At 38.0% G+C, this 22,749-nt stretch overlaps 1 protein-coding gene across 2 annotated transcripts in view; it reads left to right on the top strand.

Annotated features, from left to right (window-relative positions):
* LOC129757824 (putative uncharacterized protein DDB_G0277255) overlaps positions 1–22,749 on the top strand; it is a 97,933-nt gene that overhangs the window by 30,664 nt on the left and 44,520 nt on the right. Inside the window, exon 7 of one of the 2 annotated variants that reach the window (XM_055755146.1) lies at positions 3,936–6,299. The exons of the other annotated variant lie outside the window; for it this stretch is intronic. Coding sequence (XP_055611121.1) covers positions 3,936–6,299 — 2,364 coding nt within the window. Of the gene's footprint in view, positions 1–3,935; positions 6,300–22,749 lie in introns of those variants that run through there. 2 annotated transcript variants of the gene reach the window in all.

Here is a 22,749-nt window from a genome sequence, read left to right as displayed (position 1 = left end):
AAAAATAGGAAAATTTATTTCCAAGCTACGCAGATGCTACGCAAAACGAAGGAAGAAGGCAGTTGAAAATCATTTTTGTATAGAATCACGTAAAACATATCAAATATATGCTTTTTGTGTTCAAATATAAGCGCGTGGAGACAAATGACAACAACACCAATTTCTTGCACTTAGTTCAAGCTTCAATGTGATTCATTAGTTTTAAAAATTCACTTGCACGCTTTTGCAATAAGTGCTCGTGAAGTTGAGTAAGAATAAAACTTAAAGTTGCAATAAGTTGGCTTCGTAGAATGTTGAAATCATGTGCAAAACATGTGATTTGAATGCCTCAACAAATGTTCAGAACATCTTGTTCATGTAAATCCTCGTCTAACTATAGTTAAGTTTAATAAACTAACTTTTAAATAACTTTCAAAATAAAACCTTTATAACTCTGCACTGAAAAGAGATGGAGTTTTGATGTATTCAACAAAGTATCATATTTTTACGTATTTTATAACTTTGTAGTATAAAGTAAAGCTCTATCTATTGAAATAAATAGTTAGAATTTTCAATTTTTTATGGTTGATGCTTTCAAGTTATGAAGCATGTTTGAAGAAGCAAATGTTCTGAAGACACTTAAGAGATAAGATAAAAGATAGAGGCGCTACGAAAAAAGTTCCACTCTTAGCCCTTTTGGACCACAGTGATATGGGAACAAAAAGTCATTTTTGCAGTCTTCAAGTGAAATATTTGTCTCAATTTAGGCTTTAAAAATATATCGGCTTGTGGAGAAAAAATGTTATTCATGAAAAACCAGTATTTTTTGCTTCTCTCGAGCAATATACCTTAAAATCCCATTTACGGTTGAGACTCAATAGCAACCCCTCCTCATGGTCATATCGTTCTGAAAATTTACATTTGATCTTCTGTTAAGCTTATAATAAATTTTGACTTTGAGTGACTTGAGTGAGATTTACTATGTTAGATTCTTCCTATACTATGATAAGTACACTGCGATTCGTTAAATTATTCAAAAATTCAAAAATTACTTTTACGGTAAAGTAACCTTAACTTTTTCAATTGTCAACCGATTTCGATAAATAGCCACTTGAAATCTTCGTTTTGAATTGTTTTTTCAATGCCAATACAAAATCAGATTTTTTAAAAGTTACCTTTGAGACTAAAACTTTCGATAAAACAAAATGTTCTCCAAAAAAATGCGTTTTTTTATTTTTTCTGTCATAAAGTCACTAACATCAACAATACTAGATCGATAGAAAATTAATTCATCTTCAATATGCAAAAGGGGATTTCAAATTTATGTTATGAATTCCGAGATATTGGAATCAGAGTACAAGTACTTTTTTAATTTTTCGAAAATTTCATATTCGGAGCATAACTCAAAACTTTTCTGCTGAGATCTTTTTTAATTTCATTTTTGGATTCAAGGCCCGATTTCACATTAAAAGTGATCTTTATTTACTTAGTTCAAAAATACTGTAAACTAGTGTTATTAGTGAAACTCGACAAACACCTATCTACAGCTGGGTACATTAACGCCGTTGATCGGGTAAGGCTTTTCAGACTCCGAACTACACCGTACTTGTTGCATTCCTCCAGCATACAGAACACTTCTGACGGGGGACCAGATGATTTATTTCTAGGTGAAAAGAAACTTCAACACGAAGGCGGGCATTAAAATAAACCAACACTAATCTCTTCCACGGCTTAAAAAACACCAAAGTTGATAAGGCCGTAACAAATATCAATTTCTTCTTTTGGGAACCCCCCCCCCCCCCCTTCGAAATCTGAAGGGGGAATGAATAAAGTTTTAAGTATTTTATGGTAATTTTGGAAAATTTATCAAATATCTGAAAGATTACAAGAGCTAGAAACAAATTGTGGAAGATGGGATTTTTATCACCTTTTGATTGATTGATTTTATTGAATTTTTCGATTAAAAAAATCTTGATTTATGGATATTGTGCAATTTTATTGCACACAAGCTTTCATGCAATTTATTCCACTTTATTGGTTTTATGCATTATTTTTTATTATAGCTCCTCTGAAAAACATCAAGAATTGAGGGTTTTTTGGGCTAGTCCACACTACAAGACAATTCGTCGACAGTCTCAAGTTTAGGTATTTTCGATTTTAAAACTTCGGCTTGCCAGATCTCTCAGCAGAATTTGTGTTTGGACTAGTTAGGGGCCATTCAAATATAACGTAACGTGTTTAGGGGTGGAGAGTGTGTAGCAACTTGTTACGTTTTGTGGTATTTATATAGAAAATTTTAGACGATTGTGTTACGTAGGAAGAGGAGAGGGGGGTCGAAAATAATCAAAAATAGCGTTAAGTAAAACTTGAATGGTCCCGTAGCGGGCTTCTCCTTTCCTCGGCCCACGCGATAAAATCCCGGACAATAGCCAGGGGCTTCTACCCGTTAGGTATCTAACGTTATTAAATCTTATATAGCGAAAGTTCCTGTCGGCTTAGGGCATCCAAAACTCTGCGGGTATGTCATTATTCTGCTTTAACTCAACTGTCATATGTCGCAACATCTGATGTGCTGTGTGGAAGTGGTTGAAGTTGAGTTGAACATACAAGTTTCTTTTATGCACTATTATTTGGAGGGCTTGTAATATAGCTAAGTTGGCAAGTCAGTTGCCTCCTGAGCCGATATCCACGAGTTCGAGCCCAAACAATACAATCGAACAATCGAACACAGTTGTACCGAATAAGTTTGTTTAATGACTGTCCGCCAACCCATAACATTGATATAAAGTTGCGAATGCCATAAAGTGATAGTAAAACAACTATCATCGAAATAAAAAAAGACTATTATTGGGAATTGATCATTTGATAAAACCTAAATATACGAGGCTATTAAAATTGCTATCGGCTAAAGCCAACTCACTGCATCCGAGCATGGTATTTTCACTTTGAGTTGCTTCCAGTCCCAAGTGCTTCGTGCCAAGAATATTTCGTTTATTTTTGTTTTCCACTTTATCTACATACAATCCAATTCCAAAGTAGTATCGAACGTTAAAGTTTACCAGCAGAACAGCCATTCCAAGTTAAGGCACATGGATCTGAACCATACGACTATAATCGTGAACCAACAAAAGCCACATGGTTGATTGTAGCAAGTGCAGTAGCAAATTAAAATTCAAAAACTCGGAGAATTTGTTTTTAGGAAATCATTCGAATCGCGTTCAGCTGTTTAATTTTAGCTAGCATTTAAGGTTGGTGTGCTCGGTCAAAGTTCAAAATGTACCCCCAATTAATGTTTTTTTTTTGTTGCCGATAAGAGCAGTAGATAATCAGACCTGCCTTTTTTTCCTTACTCATATGTTTTGATTCTGCTCCGTGGTCGTCTCTTTTGATATTTTGATATCGGCTATTGTCTTGGTTGATTTTTTTTCCATTGGCTTTGTTTATTAAAGGAGATAAAGTAGTCCTAGGTTACGTTTTGAGACAACAATTTAGATTGCGATTTGCTCTCCACCGTATTGGTGAAAAATCCCCGATTTATCTTGTTGAAATAATTTAGAATTTTTTTAAGGTTTCTGGCTATTAATCTCAAAAAAATTATAAACCGATAGTTATTTTAAAAAAATTATGAAATTATCAAACTTCAGCTAAATTATAGAATAAACTTTTTTTTAAACAATTTTCAATATCAATGATTTAGACGTCATATTCTTGTGATACTCTTTTGGTGTTCTTCAACTACACCACGTGATTCTTGTTGTAGAAATGGCAAGTCTTCTAGGATTGATATTGTAATCCAAGCTTGCAAAAAAACTGTTTAAATCTTTTTAGCGACATGCGATTTTAAATTATTCATAGCATTTTTGGATTTTTAAACGTTACTTACCGAGTTTAAATTAATCAACCTGCAGTCTCCAAATAATGATCGATTCTTTCTTCATCCTTTTTCAATCTAACAGGCCGCAGCAATGAAAAAGCGTCGACGGAAACGTCGCAAGACTACTTCTGCCAGCATCGACTCGGAGGTTGCCCCATCGGAAGCTGATGGTCCTGCTACACCGATGCCACCCAGAGCATCTCCGTTGAAAGGACAGCACCCTCTATCCCTGCCGTCCGTTGGTGATATTCTACAGCAAACAATCAAAAACGAACAACCGGAGTTCACAGACGAGGACAATAATAACAATCCTTCAGTGGCCCTGTCCAAACAGCAGCAGCAGCAACAGCATCTGCAAGTACAAAGTACAAATTTTAACTGTGATACCAACAACGGATCCCTGGCAGCTGTAGCAGCTGCAGTGGCGATCCGGGAGATGCGGAGCCCTGCTGAGTACAATATTTTCTGCAAGAAAGTAAGACAAGCACAGCAACTGAAGGCCCAACAAATGAGCCAGCTGCAGGCACCAAGCCAAACTTCTCAAACGATCCCTGGTCCGATAAGGCCTACAAGTGCAGCGGCAAAGCGGGCAGCTACCATAGCGCAGCTTAATCGCCAAAAAAGACTCCGACTGCTGCAACAGCATCAGCAGCAGTCGATCGAAGCACAAAACAATACTGCTCCCGCGTACGATGAAATGGGTAATTTGATACTCATCGATTCGAATGAACTAGTTACCAGCAGTAGAGACGACTTCATCATTCCTCGCGAACGAGTCATCAGCATTTGTAACATGGACAAAAATGCATTGGACGGTTACCTGAACTGTGACGAGGAAAACTCGCAAGACCAGGATCAGGAGCTGCTGCAGTACTTCCCAGACGAAAATCAGGCTGATGGCTCCAATAACGCATTAAGCATGAACAGTTCAGGTATTGAGCCGAGTAGCGGAATCGGAAACTCCTTGGAGCACAATGAAAACTCGTTGAAGCTATCCCAGTTGAGAAGTATGCTGGAGCAGAACATGAACGCAGGCGGAACGGATAAGGTAGGTGGACAACTTGATAGTTTTGATGGGGCCAGCATAGGGCAGCAAATGAATCTTCAGCCTGGATCAGCTGCTGCTTCATTAGCCATGCTATCACAACGTCATCAGGGGAGTTCTGTAGGTACCTCAGGTGATGGAGCAGCCTCCAACAATTCAGGTGTTAGAAATAGCTCGGTAAAAGTAGAGAGTAGCTTTAACAGTGTAGGTAAGAACGCAGCAGGATCGTCGGGTCAAAGTTCTGCACCATTACAGAGCCCCAATGGGCGAAGAAAAAATTATAATTTCGTTCCAATATCAGCGGGTCCGCAAAGTCCTAGAGGCATATCGCACAAAACTACTCAGCAGAACAGCACCCCGAATGCTAGTCCTTTTGTAAGCCCTAGAAATACTCCCATTCATCGAAAAAATAAACCTCCGAGCAACGGATTAACTGTTAACATTTCTCATCAGGGTCAACTTCCCGGCTACCAACAGCGACCTTCGTTCGTCAAGAACGAATTTCCTTCCTCCGCACCACCATCTCCTTCACTGATGCCAAATTATAGATTCGGTATGAATCCCAACAATTTGCATTGCTCGAACAACATGATTCCTTCCTTTCAACCAATTTGTGGACCATCCTCCCAAATGCAACCTCATCCCAACTTACCCGGGTCCCTTGAATCCCGATCGAGCAGTGTACCTCTAATACCCAACTACGAGGCGTTCAACCATTCAAATTTCACTTCTGTCTCTCAAACCCCTGTACCTTCGGAATGTGAAGATTTCAACGATCCCAATAATATCCTGGACATGTTAACGGAACCTTCCTCCTCGGATAACATTCAACAATCGATCAAATTGGAAGAAACCGAGCCAAACATTGCAGACATTCTGGACCAGGATGACATGTTCCAAAAAACCGCTATCTCCTCTTTCAACAATCTATCACGATCGGTACCTTCAACACCTCTCCCACATCAAATATCTTTCAATCCTTTGAACGCTCAAGGATTCGCCACCCTTAACGCTTCCAATTCAAAATCACTCTTCGAGCTACCGAAGTCAGTTCCTTCCACTCCCTCGATTTCCCTCAATAACGGAAACAGAGAACAACTATTCCTGTACAGTCCGGAAACTTCCCGTGACTTTCTCATCAACGGTAACTCGGTCGAACGTAGTAGCAATGGGAAGTTGAACTCTTTCTACCAAACACAAGCGGCGACCGGAAACAACCCTAATTCCTCATCAACCACTAACAACAACAACAACGGTAGCGTCCCAACAAACAGTGTAACTCATTCAGGCAACGCCTCCGCCAACAACGGTGCCACGGCACCAGAAATGTCCATCCTCTCGGACGGCATCGAAAGCTTCACGGAAGCCCTGATGGAATCCGACACTCTGCGCTATCTGTAGAATCACACAGAAGGCACCACTTCTTCGAGAGGACTTGTCTAAAATCATTCCAAAACCCCACACATAACTAACTATATACTGATTCATCATTCGCCGTCGTCGTCGCCGTCGTCGTCGCCGTCGTCTTGTAGCGTCTTACTACATTGTAGTTATAATGTAAGTACACTTGTTGCTTTTATTAGTAATTTATTCTCCACGTGCCGCGGTCTGTTTTGCCGGGGCTTGCCGGGGCAGCCTTCTCATCACACCTCATTCCGTCAGTGGCTCTTTGCCCCTCGATTTGAATCAACCAGGCTAGAGCATCTGCTGGTGTTGTGGGTTGGGTGCTGCTGCATGAGCTGAGCAATGACCGGTAGATTTTTCGACGCCACTAGCCAGGCTGCTGGCCTATGGTAGAGGAGGGAGGGTCTACGTACGTATGTACGTACGTTTGTCGATTTGATTTGTGCAGTTTTTGATGCGCTTTCTTCATGGCACATTTAGCGCAAAGTATTTTGGGAAAGTGTTTCATGTTTTAGGGTTTATTTTTAATTCAGTCCTTAAAATGTCGCAATCAAATGACGATTGATGAGTTGTAGGATTTTTCTTCTTAAATGGTGAAAAGATAAACACCAGTTTTTGTTTGCTTTCGACGATTGACTTAACTCGAGATTTTCCTCTTAAAACTAAACAACAATCTAAAAATCCCAAATAGTTATGACGAAGTTTCTCCCTAATTCTAAACATTTATTGAATTTTTATAATTTTCAATGAATCATTCCTTCATATTGGTCCCTTTCAGATAATATATCTTGATTCAGCCATGTAAGTTTTTTTTTCATTTGAGGAGCATTTTTACAAATTTACTCATATGGTTATCTAAAGCGTTGAATATTCCATCAATCGCAAGATAGGTTCGATATACATTTTAACGAGAAAAAAAAACTTGTAGCTCATTGGTTATATAATTTCCTTACAAATATTGACCCATTCCGGCAACAAGTAGGTAAGCTACAATTGCTCACCTTCCCCACTTGAGCGGAGATTTTCCTCTCTGGTTACGGGGCTAACCCCAAGACGGTTTTTTTCTTTATCAGCAATAGGAAAGTATTTTTGCGTTTTACCCATATGCTTGTGTCAAGTACATACCCTTAGATTCACGTGTTTGGCACATTTCCCACTGGGTTGTAAGATTTGCCACATCTCCCACCCTTCGTTCTAAGTAGAACGTTGCTTTTTCTGTTTATAAAACTTTCCTCAAACTGTGTCTCGTTAGAAAAATCATCCATCGGAAAACGAGGAGGAGATGAGTGATAAAAAGACTGACACCGACCAGTGTGCGCTGGAAGGCCTATGTGTAATTTACAAGTTTTTACTTCCCTTTTTTGTTGTTTGCCATATCAATAAAGTGCAGTTTTACTGCTAGCGCGTGTGCATCCAGCCGTAGTGCATTTGACGCACACATTGATGAGCTCATATGTAGGTTTAGTAAGATTTTTTTTATTATTATGCAAAAAGGTAGAATGACTCAATTTTTTAAAAGTAATTTAAGGTGGTACGGTGGTGGTAGGTTCTTATAAACCCTTTCAATATTATCTCAAGTCACATTTCAATTTTTTAGTGGCTTTATAAAAAGAAGCAGGCTCGGCACTATAAAAATGTTTCTAGAACAAGTTATACAATGTATGACTTGTATGACTCCATGTATGACAACATGGATAATTTCCATATCCGTCTCTATTTTGGTTTAGAGGATCGCTTTAAATTCCAGAAATTAGCCGAAACGCTCAAAATAACACCATCTATTCCAGAAAACAACATTAAAAAGATAGAAAAGCTTCTTACAGACCTTACCAGTCTTATCAACACACTTTGGTAAAATAAAAAATAAATAAATCAAATCTCTTTCTGTGGTAAGGCAGGCTGTGAAATTCTTGTTTTAAGCCAAAAACATGCGGGCAGAATTCAATTTTAGGTCATTATAAATCTCAAGGTGGTTGAAGGAGCTGAGCACAGCTTATAAAAATGATTACTTAAAGCCTTGATGATTTTTCCAAAATATTTTTCTGGCCGAAATTCGCTTTTATTTCAGATATCGCGCTCTTTTATACGCCAATTTTGTTATCATTTTTCTAAAGTTAAATTTGTTCAATTTTATCATTATTCCTCTACTATTTTTCATATATTTTTTAAAATATTGTCCTTATTTGATTGATTGTTTATTTGTACTCAACAAATCATGTCATACAATTCTGCAAACTGTTGTATTGAGGCATGGTACAACGTACAACCTCTTATGTTGGGTTTAAATATCACGTTTCTAATTTTCAAAGTAGGTAACGCCAACTTTTTTTTTTACAGGAATCTTATTATTTAGTCATTTGATAGTCTTGTGATTAGGAAGGGTTTTTTTTAAATTGTTTTCTCGATGTATCGATAGTGCTTCGTATCGAATTACTTCAGAAAATGAAACAATATCAATTGCAATAATAAACATAAAAACAAATTTTCAAAAATTTACATAAAGCTATTATTTTAACATGAAAATCTTTAAAAAAGGTACTTTCGAAGCAATAATCATTGTAAAATAGTGAGTCCTCAAAATTATGTCAAAAAATAATTCGTACACTTGATTTTATACGGATTTACTTTCTCTCATTTTTCCTAAAATAACAGCCATACTTTTATCAGTTCTTTTTTACCGCATTTCCAAAAATCAATACCAAGTTTGAGGTAAGTAGAACTATACACTTTTGGCTAAAGCGCCGGCGCATCCGGCCAGCTGGGGGATAGTATTGGCTGTTGTGGAAAACACTACGTAGCTCAGTAAGCCAATCTGTAATATAGTTTTATGGTGAGAACTAGCACAGCAAAATGAAGACAAATGCATAATTTACCTTCATGTTCATATTTTCACGTTTATTTTATTTTCATAGCATTCCGTCTCACGACATACCTTGACGAACATAATTCATAAAACTCACTCGGTCCATGGCAACCGTTTTCCAATTTCTCGTACATCCCACATTCGCCAGATCACGCTCCACATGGTCTAACCACCTCGCCTATTTTTACGTATATTGCACACGAAACAAAACTTATTCTTGAATGAAAACAAACAACTTAACCTCAATAAACGGGTTCGGGAAATAATTACTTTTTTTCGAGGCGAACTGTACCGTTTTGTTCAGCGCAATCCAGGTCAACTTTACCAGCTTACCTCGTAGAGCTTTACCTCGAAAAGGTAGAAAGTTCTAGGTGCATTGTACCTTTTTGTTCTTTTCAATTCAGGTAAACTTCACCTTGTTATGCGGTAAGCTTTACCTTTTTTGGATTAACCTTTTTTTCAAGGTGAATTCTACCTTTTTTGTCTGCTCGATTCAGATAAACTTTACCTCGTTGTGAGGTTAGTTATCTTTTTGGATTTCACAAGCATTCACCTTTTTACCTCGTTAAGTTTGACCTTTTTGTTATTTTCCGTGTAGCTACTCCCCCGTTCTAAGCAAGAATGTCCCATATGGAAAAACGTGCAACGAGAAAAACGCAATTGAAATATAAACTATATTTTCAATTTTTCTCTCGAACTAAAAATTCACCGACAGTTTTTTCGCAGTGAACAGTTCAAGTTAATCATTTTACAATGTTTTCTGCCAAAAAAATAACATTCCCTACAAAAAAAAAACAAATTAGAGCCAAAAATACTTCGTGTGACACTTTTGCGTAGAATCAGAACGCATACCGAGGCTAGTTCTACGAAAAACTGTCACACGGCTTCAATTTTTCTATCATTTTAAAAGCTCGTATAGTTTATTTTTTTTCCCAAAAACTCAAGTTAAACCGTAATTTGAGAAGTACGTTCCATTTTTTTTATAAAAGTGGAATAATATAAATATAAAGTGTTTTGTGAAAATATCTCTGAATAGAACACTCAAGACTTCTCGCTCCTCCTCCGCCCTCTATTTTAGTGTTCTTTTCAGTGAATACCATTAAATTCAACAGTTTAAACTCATCTTAAGACATGTTTTTGATAAAATTTGCATTTTTCATAGAATTTTCTCTAGTGTGACATTCTTGCGTAGAACTATCAACATAGAGACAACCAACTTGATGAAAATTTCGTATAAGTTCAGAACAAAGTATACTTGTTTGTGTTTTTATTCGAAAGTTAACACTAAAAGAGACCGTTTCCAGCAAAAAAGTGAAAATGACCCAAAAGTCACATGGGACAGTCTTGCTTGGAACGGCAGTACTCCCATATGAAAAAAATAAAACGAGCAAGCAAGAAAATAAGCTTTTTCTGTTTTGGAATATTATGCGGGTATATACGAGCCTTTTTCCAAATCTACTCACATAACAAACCCATGCCGAATACATTTGTACCATTGTACTTTTTTTTCTTAGATTACTCTATTTCTAATTTTTCTAAAGCAGTAATCAACTATCAAAACAAACTTCTGGGGGGAAATGTTAAGTTCCATGTCATAAGATGGGTCTCTTTTGTTTTTAATTGTATCTGGTAGTGCTTTTTCTTAGGCAGTCATTCCTTCTATCTTTGTAGTCGGTCTTCAAAGAATATTTTGAATTTTTTGTCATCATAATTCACATATGGATCTCTTGTGAGGTTATATTTCATATGAGATAATCACGGGTTGAATCTGTTTTAGAAATTTCTAGAACAAACTATCTTTTTTATTGTTTTATTTTGAAGTCCAATGCCAAAAAGGATAATCTGTCAGGAAACAAAAAAAATGACAAAAATGCGTATGGGACTGTTTTGCGAGTAGGTTCAGTATATATTTATTTTAATTTCCGATGCTTTTGGCTGGTTTTTAATAGGTATTTGTTTAATAACGTTTGTTTTTGGTTATTCAAGAATCGATTTGCCAATGAAATAACATCAAATCTAGAATGAATTGCCGCAGCCCGTGGCGTAGAGAATAGCATCCTATTCTTCTAAGCCAACGGTCATGAGATCGAATCCCGGTTACGGTATATATAAAGCTTAGTTCATTTAAAAATGGGACTGATAGCTAAGTTTCTAGTAATCGGACATGCAAAGTTTTGACAGCTTTGGATAAACTGTACTATTCAGTCTAGTATTTTTCAAAATTTGAAACTATCGCATTTCTCAGATATTCAAGACACAAGAGAAGAAGACAAAAATAATTGTTCATAGTTTCCTTCAAAATCCATAAATTATGAAATATGCTTGAGTGGTGCAAAAGTATAAAAACACTGTCAAGAAAGTCCACAAAGTTCAAACCAAAGTTGGAGTGGAGCACATGATCGGAAACTACGGTTAAAGATCATCCGGGGAGTCAAGGCAAAAATCTATATCTATATATCTATATATATAAAAAGCAATTTCTGTATGTTTGTTTGTTTGTTTGTTTGTTTGTTTGTTTGTTTGTTTGTTTGTTTGTTTGTTTGTTTGTCCTCTATAGACTCAGCCGTATTAAGGGCTAGAGTTCTGAAATTTGGTATGGATGCTCATTAGGACCAGGAAGGATGAAAAATATTTTCAGATTTTCGGATGACCCCTTCTGAAGGGGGTCGTCCATACAAGACAAATATTGATTTCGTGATATTGATGTTACTTTTTGTCGGATTGTGTTGAAAATTTGCACATGAGTGTTTAGAAAGACGAGCAATCGATTTCAGGTGTCAAAATTTGTGTAAGGGGTCAGCCAAAAGGGTCATCCATATTTACTGTTCACTGTTTTTGCGATATTGATGTTATTATACATCGTATTAAGATGAAAATTGGTACACGATAGTTTTGAGTAACGTGCAATCGATTTGAGGTATCACATTCTGTGTAAGGGGCCGGCAAAAGGGGTCGTCCATATTAACTTTTCAATATCTTTGTGATATTGACGTTTTTATGCATCGGATTGAGATGAAAATTTGCACATAGGAGTTATTAGGGGCAAACAATTGATTTCACTTATAAAAATTTAAATCAGGGGTCGGCCAAAGGGGTCGTCCATATTAACTATTCACTGTTTATGCGATATTGTCGTTATTATACATCGGATTCAGATGAAAATTGGTACACGAGAGTTTTGAGGGACGAGCAATCGATTTGAGGTATAAAATTCAGTGTAAAGGGCCGGAAAAGGGGGTCGTCCATATAAACCTTTCAATATTTTTTCAATTTCATCGTTTTTATACATGGGATTGGGATGAAAATTTGCACACGGTAGTTTTGAATGACGGGCAATCGATTTCAGATGTCAAATGTTTCGCAAGAGGTCGACGAAAGGGTTCGTCCATATTAATTAATTTTCCCCGTTTTAGCAATTTTGACGCTATTATGCATTGGATTGCATATTCGATATCGATATTAGATATCAAAGATTGTATAAGAGGCCACCGAAAGGTGTTTAATTTTTTGGCAATTATTGCGTTGTTATGCAGCAATCGAGTCGAAATTTATACACGAGTTTTTTTTTTGGCACGGTCAATAGATTCCAGATTTCAAATTTAGTAGCAGATGACAGAAAAAGAAATCGTCCAGTACTTTCGCAATTATTGCTTAACAATGAATTCGGAAATGCATCTAGAAAATGCTTGGCAATTGACTTTCATACAAACTGTTTATGACAGGGGTGAGCAACCTTTTGAACCAACGGGCCAATTTAAATTTGAAACCTTGTCGGCGGGCCGCACTTAATATATTTTTTTTTTCAATGATAAGCAGAGCTTCACGTCATTTTTATAACTATAAATTTTTGGCAAAACAAATATGAAAAAGGATAGATAAAACGAGTTTACGTGTTTAGAAACAAAAATTTAACACCAGTTTTCAAATACCCGATATTGAAAAGGTACATCACTAAATCTTTTTCATGTTTGAATTCTCTCCATTTTTTAATAGAACTTCTTGGCGAACATTCGTTCTTACAACATTTTTGTTAGATCCGATGGTACTATTCATTACCACTTCTATTTAAAAATCTTCTGGAGCTTACCACAGTGATAACTAAGATTGTGAAAAGTATATATTCAAAGAAATTACCGTCTTCTTAGCGTTAGACGTTGAATCGCTAATTGACTTTCTCTGATTTGTTTTTCCACAATACAACGTGTCCTCAAAGCCTAGATTTTTTTTCCTACAAACGGTAAAAACTTCGTTTTTTAATTTAAGCCCTGTAATGGATCCTTGTATTGAAAGGTTGAGCAAGGTTGTCGAAATCACAGAAAGATACATAATTTTACATATTTTTGGGCAACTATTAATCTTAAAAAATACATTCTCGATTTAAGAATTTTTATCCAGATTTCAAATTTCTGAAAAAGCATCAAAGACAATCGTCAAAGACCTCTCGGGTCGAATTACAGAATTTCAGATATTTATTGTATTTATGAAAAACTGATAATTTTTGTCGATAACTGTGATGCCGGCTGATTCATGTTGATATAAAGTTAAAAATAGCTCACTCAGGCTTTATTATTAAACTTTCGTAATTTTCGTCAATATACAAATAAACAAATTTTCACAAGGTTTTATTTAAAATTTTCTTGCCAGTATTTGAATGCTAACAGAACAAGCCTTTTTACCGAACTGGATAGAATTATTTGTAAAAAAATATCTGCGGAGCGTATTTTTTATCAAACAACTTTATGTTTGCTTGAAACTACAATAAAGACTAACGGCCATCGAAATTTCTTTTTGGCTGCTCTTTCGACTCACTTTAATGGTTTTTGCTTTCCAAAGTGGTAGGATTGCTGACCAATCTTGTACATATTGGTCACCTTAAATTAAAATAATTTTGAATGTTCTTCAAAACCCTCGATATTTTAACATAATTTGATTGTAAAGTGCCATTTTATCATAATTTGTTAAATAATATGAAGAATAATATAGAGAATCAGGGCGGTAAAAACTGTAATGTTCAACATGAATAAAATAAAATGCCTCTTTCTATTTTGAACGTCAACAAGATAAGCCTTTTTTTTACCATCCGATATGGTCTACCCAAACAAACTCCAGTATAACGTTACGCCAATAAACAATATTGCATTTACGCCTTGAATAGAACAAAATAAATGCTTAAAATGTCAGAAAAAGTTAAAATTCTGAATGATTGTGGGGCAAATGCAGTAAAGTGCATTTTTTATCCGGTCGTTTTAATTTTCTTAAAAATTCATTGTAGAAAAAAGTAAAGGCATAAAAATTTGGATAAAGCTTCGCGGGCCGCACAAAAGGGTCTCGCGGGCCACATGCGGCCCGCGGGCCGCGTCTTGCTCATCCCTGGTTTATGATATATTCCAAGTTGAAAGCGAAACGGAGTTCGTATGGGATCAGCTAGTATAAAAATAAAAAACTTAAAAAAACTAGCTTAAGATGCGAGAAATTTTGTCATCATCATTTTGTAATCATAAAAAGACAACTTTATTACAATACATAAAATTAAAAATTTATTCAGTGTACCTACCTACCTACCTAAGGGTCCAGCGCCGATTGACCGGCGCATAGGGCTGAGATAAAAGATCTCCACTGCTGGCGATCCGGAGCCAGCGTCTTCACTTGCTGCCAGCCAAGGTTCTCGTCAACTGTGCGGATTTCAGCGGCTAGACTTCGCCGCCACGAGCTTTTGGGCCTGCCTCTTCTTCGATGCCCATCTGGATTCCAGTCAAGCGCCTCTCTGCAAATCTCGTTTTCATCTCTTCGCAGCGTGTGCCCAATCCATCTCCACTTACGTTCCCGAATCTCGATTTCTAGCGCCTTTTGATGACACCGGCGATGAAGTTCTACGTTTGAGATCCAGTTGCCAGGCCACCAAGCGCGGATGATGTTCCGCAGGCACCGATTCACAAAAACTTGCAGTTTTCGCGTCGTCACCGCATATGTGCACCAAGTCTCACACCCGTACAGCAATACGGATTTGACGTTTGAGTTGAAGATTCGGATCTTAGTTCGTAGAGAGATCTGGCGTGACCGCCAGATGTTTCGGAGACTCGCAAACGCAAATCGGGCTTTTCTGATCCGGGTTTCGATGTCCTTCTTGGTACCACCATCAGGCGTAATCTGGCTACCAAGATACTGGAAGCACTCCACTGTCTCAACCTGTTGTCCAGCTACCACGAAATTGGAACGATTTTCTGTATTGATTTCCATCGACTTGGTCTTTCCGACATTGATTTTGAGACCTGCTGCCTTGGAGCTTTCGGTGAGGTCGTCGAGTTTGCTCTGCATGTCTTGTTGTGTTTGGGCGAGCAAAACAATATCGTCTGCCAGGTCAAGGTCGTTCAGTTGCTCCATGGTTGAAGGATTCCACGGCAATCCTCGGTTTGGTCTACAGTCAATCGATCCAGTCAAGATCTCATCCATTACGATGAGAAAAAGCAGCGGTGACAAAATACATCCTTGTCTCACTCCAGCAGTTACCGGGATTGGTTCGGACAAGACACCGTCGTGTAAGACCTTGCACGAAAATGCCTCGTACTGTGCTTCGATGAGATGGACTAGTTTCTCTGGGACCCCTCGTCGTCTAAGAGCAGCCCAGATGTTTTCGTGGTTCAGTCGGTCAAATGCTTTTTCGAAATCAACGAACACCAGCAGAAGAGAGTCCTGGAATTCGTTGATTTGTTCCAGTATTATTCGTAGCGTTGTGATGTGGTCCACACATGATCGTCCGGATCGGAATCCAGCTTGTTGCCGTCGGAGTGTAGCGTCGATTTTCTCCTGGATCCTGTTCAGGATCACTTTGCAGAGTACTTTAAGGGTTGTACAGATCAAAGTTATGCCACGCCAGTTACCGCACTCTGTTAGGTCTCCTTTCTTTGGGACCTTTACGAGGATACCCTGCATCCAGTCGGCCGGGAATGTTGCAGTATCCCAAATGTCAGCGAAAAGACGGTGCAACATTTGTGCTGACAAGGCAGGGTCGGCTTTGAGCATTTCAGCAGGAATGCAATCGATTCCAGGCGCTTTGTTGGATTTCATGTCCTTGATTGCCGCTTCTATTTCAGCCAGCGTGGGCGCTTCCGAGTTGACGCCATTAATGCGACTTACTGTGGGCGCCTCGAGCTGCGGGTTCTGTTGGCCATTGCTATTTGTAACTCGGAAAAGTTGATCAAAATGCTCAGTCCAACGCTTGAGCTGATCTGTTCGATCTGTCAGCAGCTGACCTGCTCGGTTTTTCAGCGGCATTCTTGCATTAGTCCTTGCACCACTAAGGCGGCGAGAAATATCATATAATAATCGGATATCTCCAATGGCGGCGGCTCTTTCTCCCTCTTCGGCTAGGGAGTTTGTCCAGGCTCTCTTGTCTCGTCTACAAGCTCGTTTAACTGCCTTTTCCAGCTCCGCATATCGTAAGCGGGCGGCTGCTTTGGCTGACCCGGTACATGCCTGCTCAATTCCGACTTTCGCCTTTCTCCGATCATCGATCATCCTCCAGGTTTCATCCGACATCCATTCACTTCGTCTTCCACAAACTTTACCGAGAGTACCATGGCTCGTCGTGATAAAGGCATTCTTGATTCCACACCACTGTTCTTCGACTGTTCCGTCTGTCGGCAGTTCCGAGGCTCGGGATTCTAGCTGTTCAACGTATGCCCTTTTCACCTCTGGATTCTCCAACCGGCGGACGTCGTATCGACACCCGACTTTCTCCTCGCGCCGTTGGACACGCGCAACCCTCAGTCGTATCTCGCCAAGGACGAGGTGATGGTCGGATGCAATGTCTGCGCTTCGTTTGTTGCGGACATCAAGAAGGCTCCTTCTCCATTTTCGACTGATGCAGATGTGGTCAATTTGATTTTCTGTTCGGCCATCTCGGGATACCCAAGTGACCTTATGTGCTGGTCGATGGGGGAAGAGCGATCCACCGATCACCATGTTGTTGTTGCCACAAAATTCTACAAACAGCTCTCCGTTTTCGCTCATCTGTCCTAGACCATGGCGCCCCATGATGCGCTCAAAGTCCTGATTATCGGAGCCAATCTTTGCGTTGAAGTCGCCTAAGTGGATTTGAATGTCACCCTTCGGAATTCTCTCAACCACGCTGTTCAATTGACTGTAAAACTGCTCTTTCTCCTGCAAATCGGCAACGTCAGTTGGCGCATAACACTGGACCATTGTAAGGTTTCTAACCCGTGTTCTGAATCTGGCTACGATTATTCTTTCGTTTATCGGTTCCCATCTTATGAGGGCCGCATGGGCCTGCGGGCTTAACAGGAAACCAACTCCTCGTTCCCGAGTAGCATGTTCTCCTCGTATGCCAGAGTAAAGCAGTACTTGCCCGGACTGTGTCTTGTGTTCTCCAGTGTTAGGCCAACGGACTTCGCTCAGTCCCAATATCTCTAGCTTGAGGCGGCTAGCTTCTCTAGCAAGTTGAGCCAGCTTTCCTGGCTGGGCAAGGGTCAAAACATTCCAAGTTCCAATTCTAGTCCGTGTTTTCATGCTAAAAGTCGTTGCCAAAGTTCCAATTCGGTTATTTCTTCTCTCAGTTTCTGTAACAATATAAGGTATCAGGAGCAGTAGGTTGTTAGCCTAAAGTCCCTATCCCGCGATGGGGCTGCCATCTTGGACTTAGCTGGCGGGAGCTGCATTTCATAAATTCAGCCGCTTGCTGCAAGACAGACGCTGTTTGAGCCGCCCCTGACCTGGAGAACAGACGCTCGGTTGTTGTTGCACGCCGCCCCTGACCTGGGGAACAGACGCGTGCGGCCACCTTCTCAGTCTGCATGCGACCAAAGCATCCACCGGGGTTGGGTACCCGTGGTACAGTGTGGTGTTATATAAATGTTGCATCTAACCCCGCTGTTGCATGATGCCCCGTTTGACGGTATGCAATGATCAAGTCGAAATTTATACACGTGGTTTTTTGGCACGGTCAAAGGATTTCTGATTTCAAATTTAGTAGCAGACGACAGACAAAGTGATCGACCAATATTTTGGCAATTATTACTTAACAATGAATTCAGAAGTGCATCTGGAAAATGCTTGGCAATTGGCTTTCAAACAAACTGTTCATGACATATTCCAAGTTGAAAGCGAAACGGAGTTCGTATGGAATCAGCTAGTAATATAATAATTTTAATAAATATAATAATTTTAATAATGGATAATTTTTGGTCAAGGCTTACATCAGCATTTTAAATTATGAATTACCGAAAAACTAAGCGTATTTAGATCGCTGAAATTTCCAGCTGATTTGTCCCTGCCAGGCTACAAATGTTGGTCAGCAATTAGTCATGTAAAATAAACCTCAAACGACGACTAAGATTCGATACACAACAAAACTTGTGAAAAACAAAAACAATTTTTAACATATTAGGGCGATAGAATCCTGACACATCTCTGCTCGTGGCAAGGTCCCTAGCAGAATGAAGTTTATATTTGCTGATTGTTTTGCAAAAAATACCAACATGATTTTGCAACTCTGCTCCTGTGCATTAAAAAACTAAATTTTCGTGTCGATAACTTTGGTAACCTACGAACTGAACTAATCGATTTTACTTTTAACTGAATCTTATGATGATTCTACTAAGGTTGCTGATAAGCATAAGCAAAAATTTGAAACAATCACGGCAAAATCCGGGCATTTGATTTAAAAATTGGCTACTAATAATTCGGGCAATATCCGGGCAAATTTTGTCAAAACCCAAAAATTACTCAACAAAATTAAAGACCAAAAAAAATGAAAAATTAACTTCTTCACCAAAATTCATCGACAGATTTAAAATATTATTTTAGGCTTCAAAAAAACCTTTTAAGATTCTTTTTGTAAAATTCAAACTAAAAAAATCGTTTTGGACGCATAAATAGAAATTTTTTACAACCCAATTTGTTTTTTTTTTTGTTTGATTTACCAAATAATGTTAATAAAAATGAATGAAGCCCAGGAAAAATTCTGGCTTTTTTTCAATGGAATCCAGGCCGGGCTGGACTGTTCCAGTTTTTTTTCTATCGAATATCCGGGCAAACCCGGATAAAACCGGGCAATCTGGCAACCTTAGAGTATAACCTTCTAGTTTTGCCTGCAAAGTTGCACTTCACAAGATTTCGCATCTTTTCAGTTTGCTGCCCATGAAAATGCTCAATCTAGGAATCACTTTTTGGTAGGTATGACATAAAAAAATTATTTTCTAAAAATTATTTGGCTGATGATTGAAACAACATAGAACTGTGCAGAGATAGCCTGTGAACAGAATCTCGTGTGTCGAGCATGTCTTTCTTTAGCCATAATTTATGGTGGTCTTCCACAGCTTATGGCAGTCTTCCGCAATTTTAACGGCCTTCGGCAATATGTGCAGAAGAAACGAGAGTGATTATTGTGATTCCACAATTTGTGCCTTAAAACGAGAAGGATTTTGGGAAATCATCACGGAACACGCATTTCCAAGGATGTCTGTCCATCGTCTACTCCTGCTTTTAGCAAAATTGCCGTCCAGATCTCAAGCGTGGTAGCCTATTTCCGAGAACCTTCACGGGGTTCATCATGTTAAAATTCGTTAAATAATTTTTCACGGTCGCTTTCCTAAGTAAAAATTCACCGTACGAGGGTATTCGATTAAATGCAACACTTTGTTTTGTGAATAACTTTTGAATGCATGAATGGAAAATAAGGAAATTTTCAGTGAAACTACTTAGTAATGTATTGGTACGTGTACCTAATTAGGTGACAATCTGTCAAGTGGTTTTTGGGATATCGCCCAATACTAAAGTTGGTTGACAAAATTTGTTGGGAAGGATCGAGAAAAATCCAGGAATGTCCAAGTGCGAGACTCGAAAACAGCTGGAAATCAACTATTCGACCAAAATTCTTGTAGACATTCGTTCTAAAACTTGTAGAGAATCCAACAGCGAGCTAACATTTGAATAAAAGTGAAGATGATTGATTCCAAGAAGTTGAAGAATGTGAGAGGGCTTTTCAAGCTCAATCCGAGAATATGAATAGAGGAAGTGACAAAAAAGATAAATGTTCCTAACTACTTCTTCTAGTTGACTAATAAACATAATGATTTCATTTCTACAAGGTAGAAAAGCTGCCACCGGTAAAATAAACAAAATACGGTGGTCAAATCGTGCGCAAATTATTTGGACTGTTAAAGGGGAACTATTTTGAAATATTTTGTAGCGGTCACCAGGCAGGTTTCCAGGCAGAAACTTTACGTTGACAAGTCTTGCTTGTATTTTCCGTAGGTAAACAAGGAGAAATATTTGAAACATTTGATGTCTAGTACTTGGCTAACGATCTGTGGAAACTGCAAATCTCTCAGTGTTTCATAACGATTGGCACGATAAATTGATAAATATACGAAACTGCTTCCAAATGAAACTTTTTTCATTGAAAAGCATTTTAATATGCCTCAAAAAAGTTTAAACTATGTTTAAATTGGATCTGGAATCATGCCATTACGCAAAAACTGTGATGGAGTGATAAAAAGTCAAATATGTTGTGTTTGTGCCTAAGGAGGACAATCGGCTAAATTCGTTATAACTTCGACCAAATAAAAAAATTTGAGTTATTTTGAAGGCAAAACTTCAAGAAACAGAAAACGTCATCCAAATTAGCTTTGATTTAAAAAAAGGGTGGTTCATAGTATGCATTATAGAGGGCTTACGTGTTGCCCAAAATTTAAAATCGAAAAACTTCTTTATTGGACGCTATCTCAAAAACCACTGAAAAACATCACAAAACTTTGCCAGGTAGCTTCGCTGAAAATTTCAACAAATTCCATTCATGCATTCAAAAATTACCCACAAGGCAAAGTTTTGCGAATTTTTCGAATACACTCCTTAATTGATATTATTATTTTTTTTATAACATCCACGGGCACTCTCACATTTATGTGAGTAATTTTTCACCATAAAATGACAATTTTTGGTTTTTGATAGAAATAATTAATCGATTTTTCTTAATGTTTTAGCTGGCAATAACCAAGCAAGCCCTCTAGGGTTATTGTGCTATAGAAGAGCCACTATAGCACTTTCAGGGTTTATTTTTAAAAAATACAAAAGTATTTTTAATGTATTGATAACACTCTAGACATATCTGAGATTTTCGTTTTTAATTTCAATTGGATTTTTTACAATGTTTAAGTAATTTTCAAAGTATGCATGAACTATTCTAGCGATGCATTTGCTTGTCAGTTAGTAGTTTGGTCGCCCGCTAGAATGGCCTTGAACGGGAGCACTAGTTCATCGACACTCTCTAGGAGCCGCGCTGCTAGGACCGGCAAGTTCGCGCACGTTGGTTTAGATGTGGCGCTCCCTTCGACATTCCTGTGCTCTTGCTCTAGCAGCAATTTCCCTCAACGTGTCGTCGAACTGATATAGTTAGGCTTTGCCATACTAACCCACTTGAGTGAAAAGTCTACCAGAGACGGTGGGGTACGGTGAGCTGAAAGATCTTTTTTTGTAGGTAGAACAACAACCACAACTATCAGCAGATTGTATCAATTTTTGATCAATTAATTTTAATTTTTTCTTCCCTTCACCCCTTAGTGGAACTTATTTACAAAGTGTGAATGAATTGGCGGGGTGCAACCACATTCTACTGAACAAACAGAACATCCGAAGTGATTACATACCTACATATGTAGATTGTCTGGATGATAACGATCGGATGACGATAATAGTTCAAGTAGTTTAGTGGCTCACTAGGATGGGTCAGCCAAATTTCTACTATAATGGATCGATCAGTCGTTTAAAATTTTTAAAATAAAATATAGGCCTACTATAATTCTTCAAATATTTGGAAGAGATTGTAAGTGTTTAAATTCTTTATTTTGACCAATTTCTTTTTGTATTCGTTTTTCGGCCACTGAATTAAAACAGTTTCAATATTTGCCTGTTATTTTCACGTTTATTCTTCGCTTTAAAATTTGTTTTGCCAAAATGTATGTCTTACTGAAAGTTTTCTGATTAATTTGTTTATTTTGTCAACATCCATCGTTCGTGGAAACACCCTAACATCTGTTTGAACTTGAACGGATGTTGTAAAATAGAGATACGCGAAACGGTGACGCTGATGCTAATAAACAAACTAGGGTATGTGAACAATTTTTGACTTTTGGAAACATTTGAAAAATTAATTTAACTACAATATCCTTTCTGAAATCCCTAGTAGTTCACTGACATCGTTGAATAATTTAAAGTAGTAACTGGCACTGATTAGAAATTCAAATTTAAGTGACAAATTGATGTGACTTACATTTTAATTTATGCCCTTGTTTTGCTCGATTGATTACGTCGGACACCTGTTCATGACCATGTGTTGAATGTTTAATCGTCATACGCAAAATTGATTACGTATGGATTATTGAGGACAGTATAATAAATCATTCTAATAGTGCTCTTTCAAAAATAGTAAACTTACTTGTTGAGCATCCATAACACGTTAATGGTACAGTTTAAAATTATGACAATTCGTTAAAAATTTCGATTTTCTGTGTTGAATGTTTCATCTTACTGAAAACATTCTTAAAATTCCAGTGATCCTGAACAACTTTT

Source organism: Uranotaenia lowii, chromosome 3, assembly GCF_029784155.1.
Source record: "Uranotaenia lowii strain MFRU-FL chromosome 3, ASM2978415v1, whole genome shotgun sequence".
In the NCBI taxonomy this organism is placed as follows: domain Eukaryota; kingdom Metazoa; phylum Arthropoda; class Insecta; order Diptera; family Culicidae; genus Uranotaenia; species Uranotaenia lowii.
This window is presented reverse-complemented; position numbering and strand designations above follow the sequence as displayed.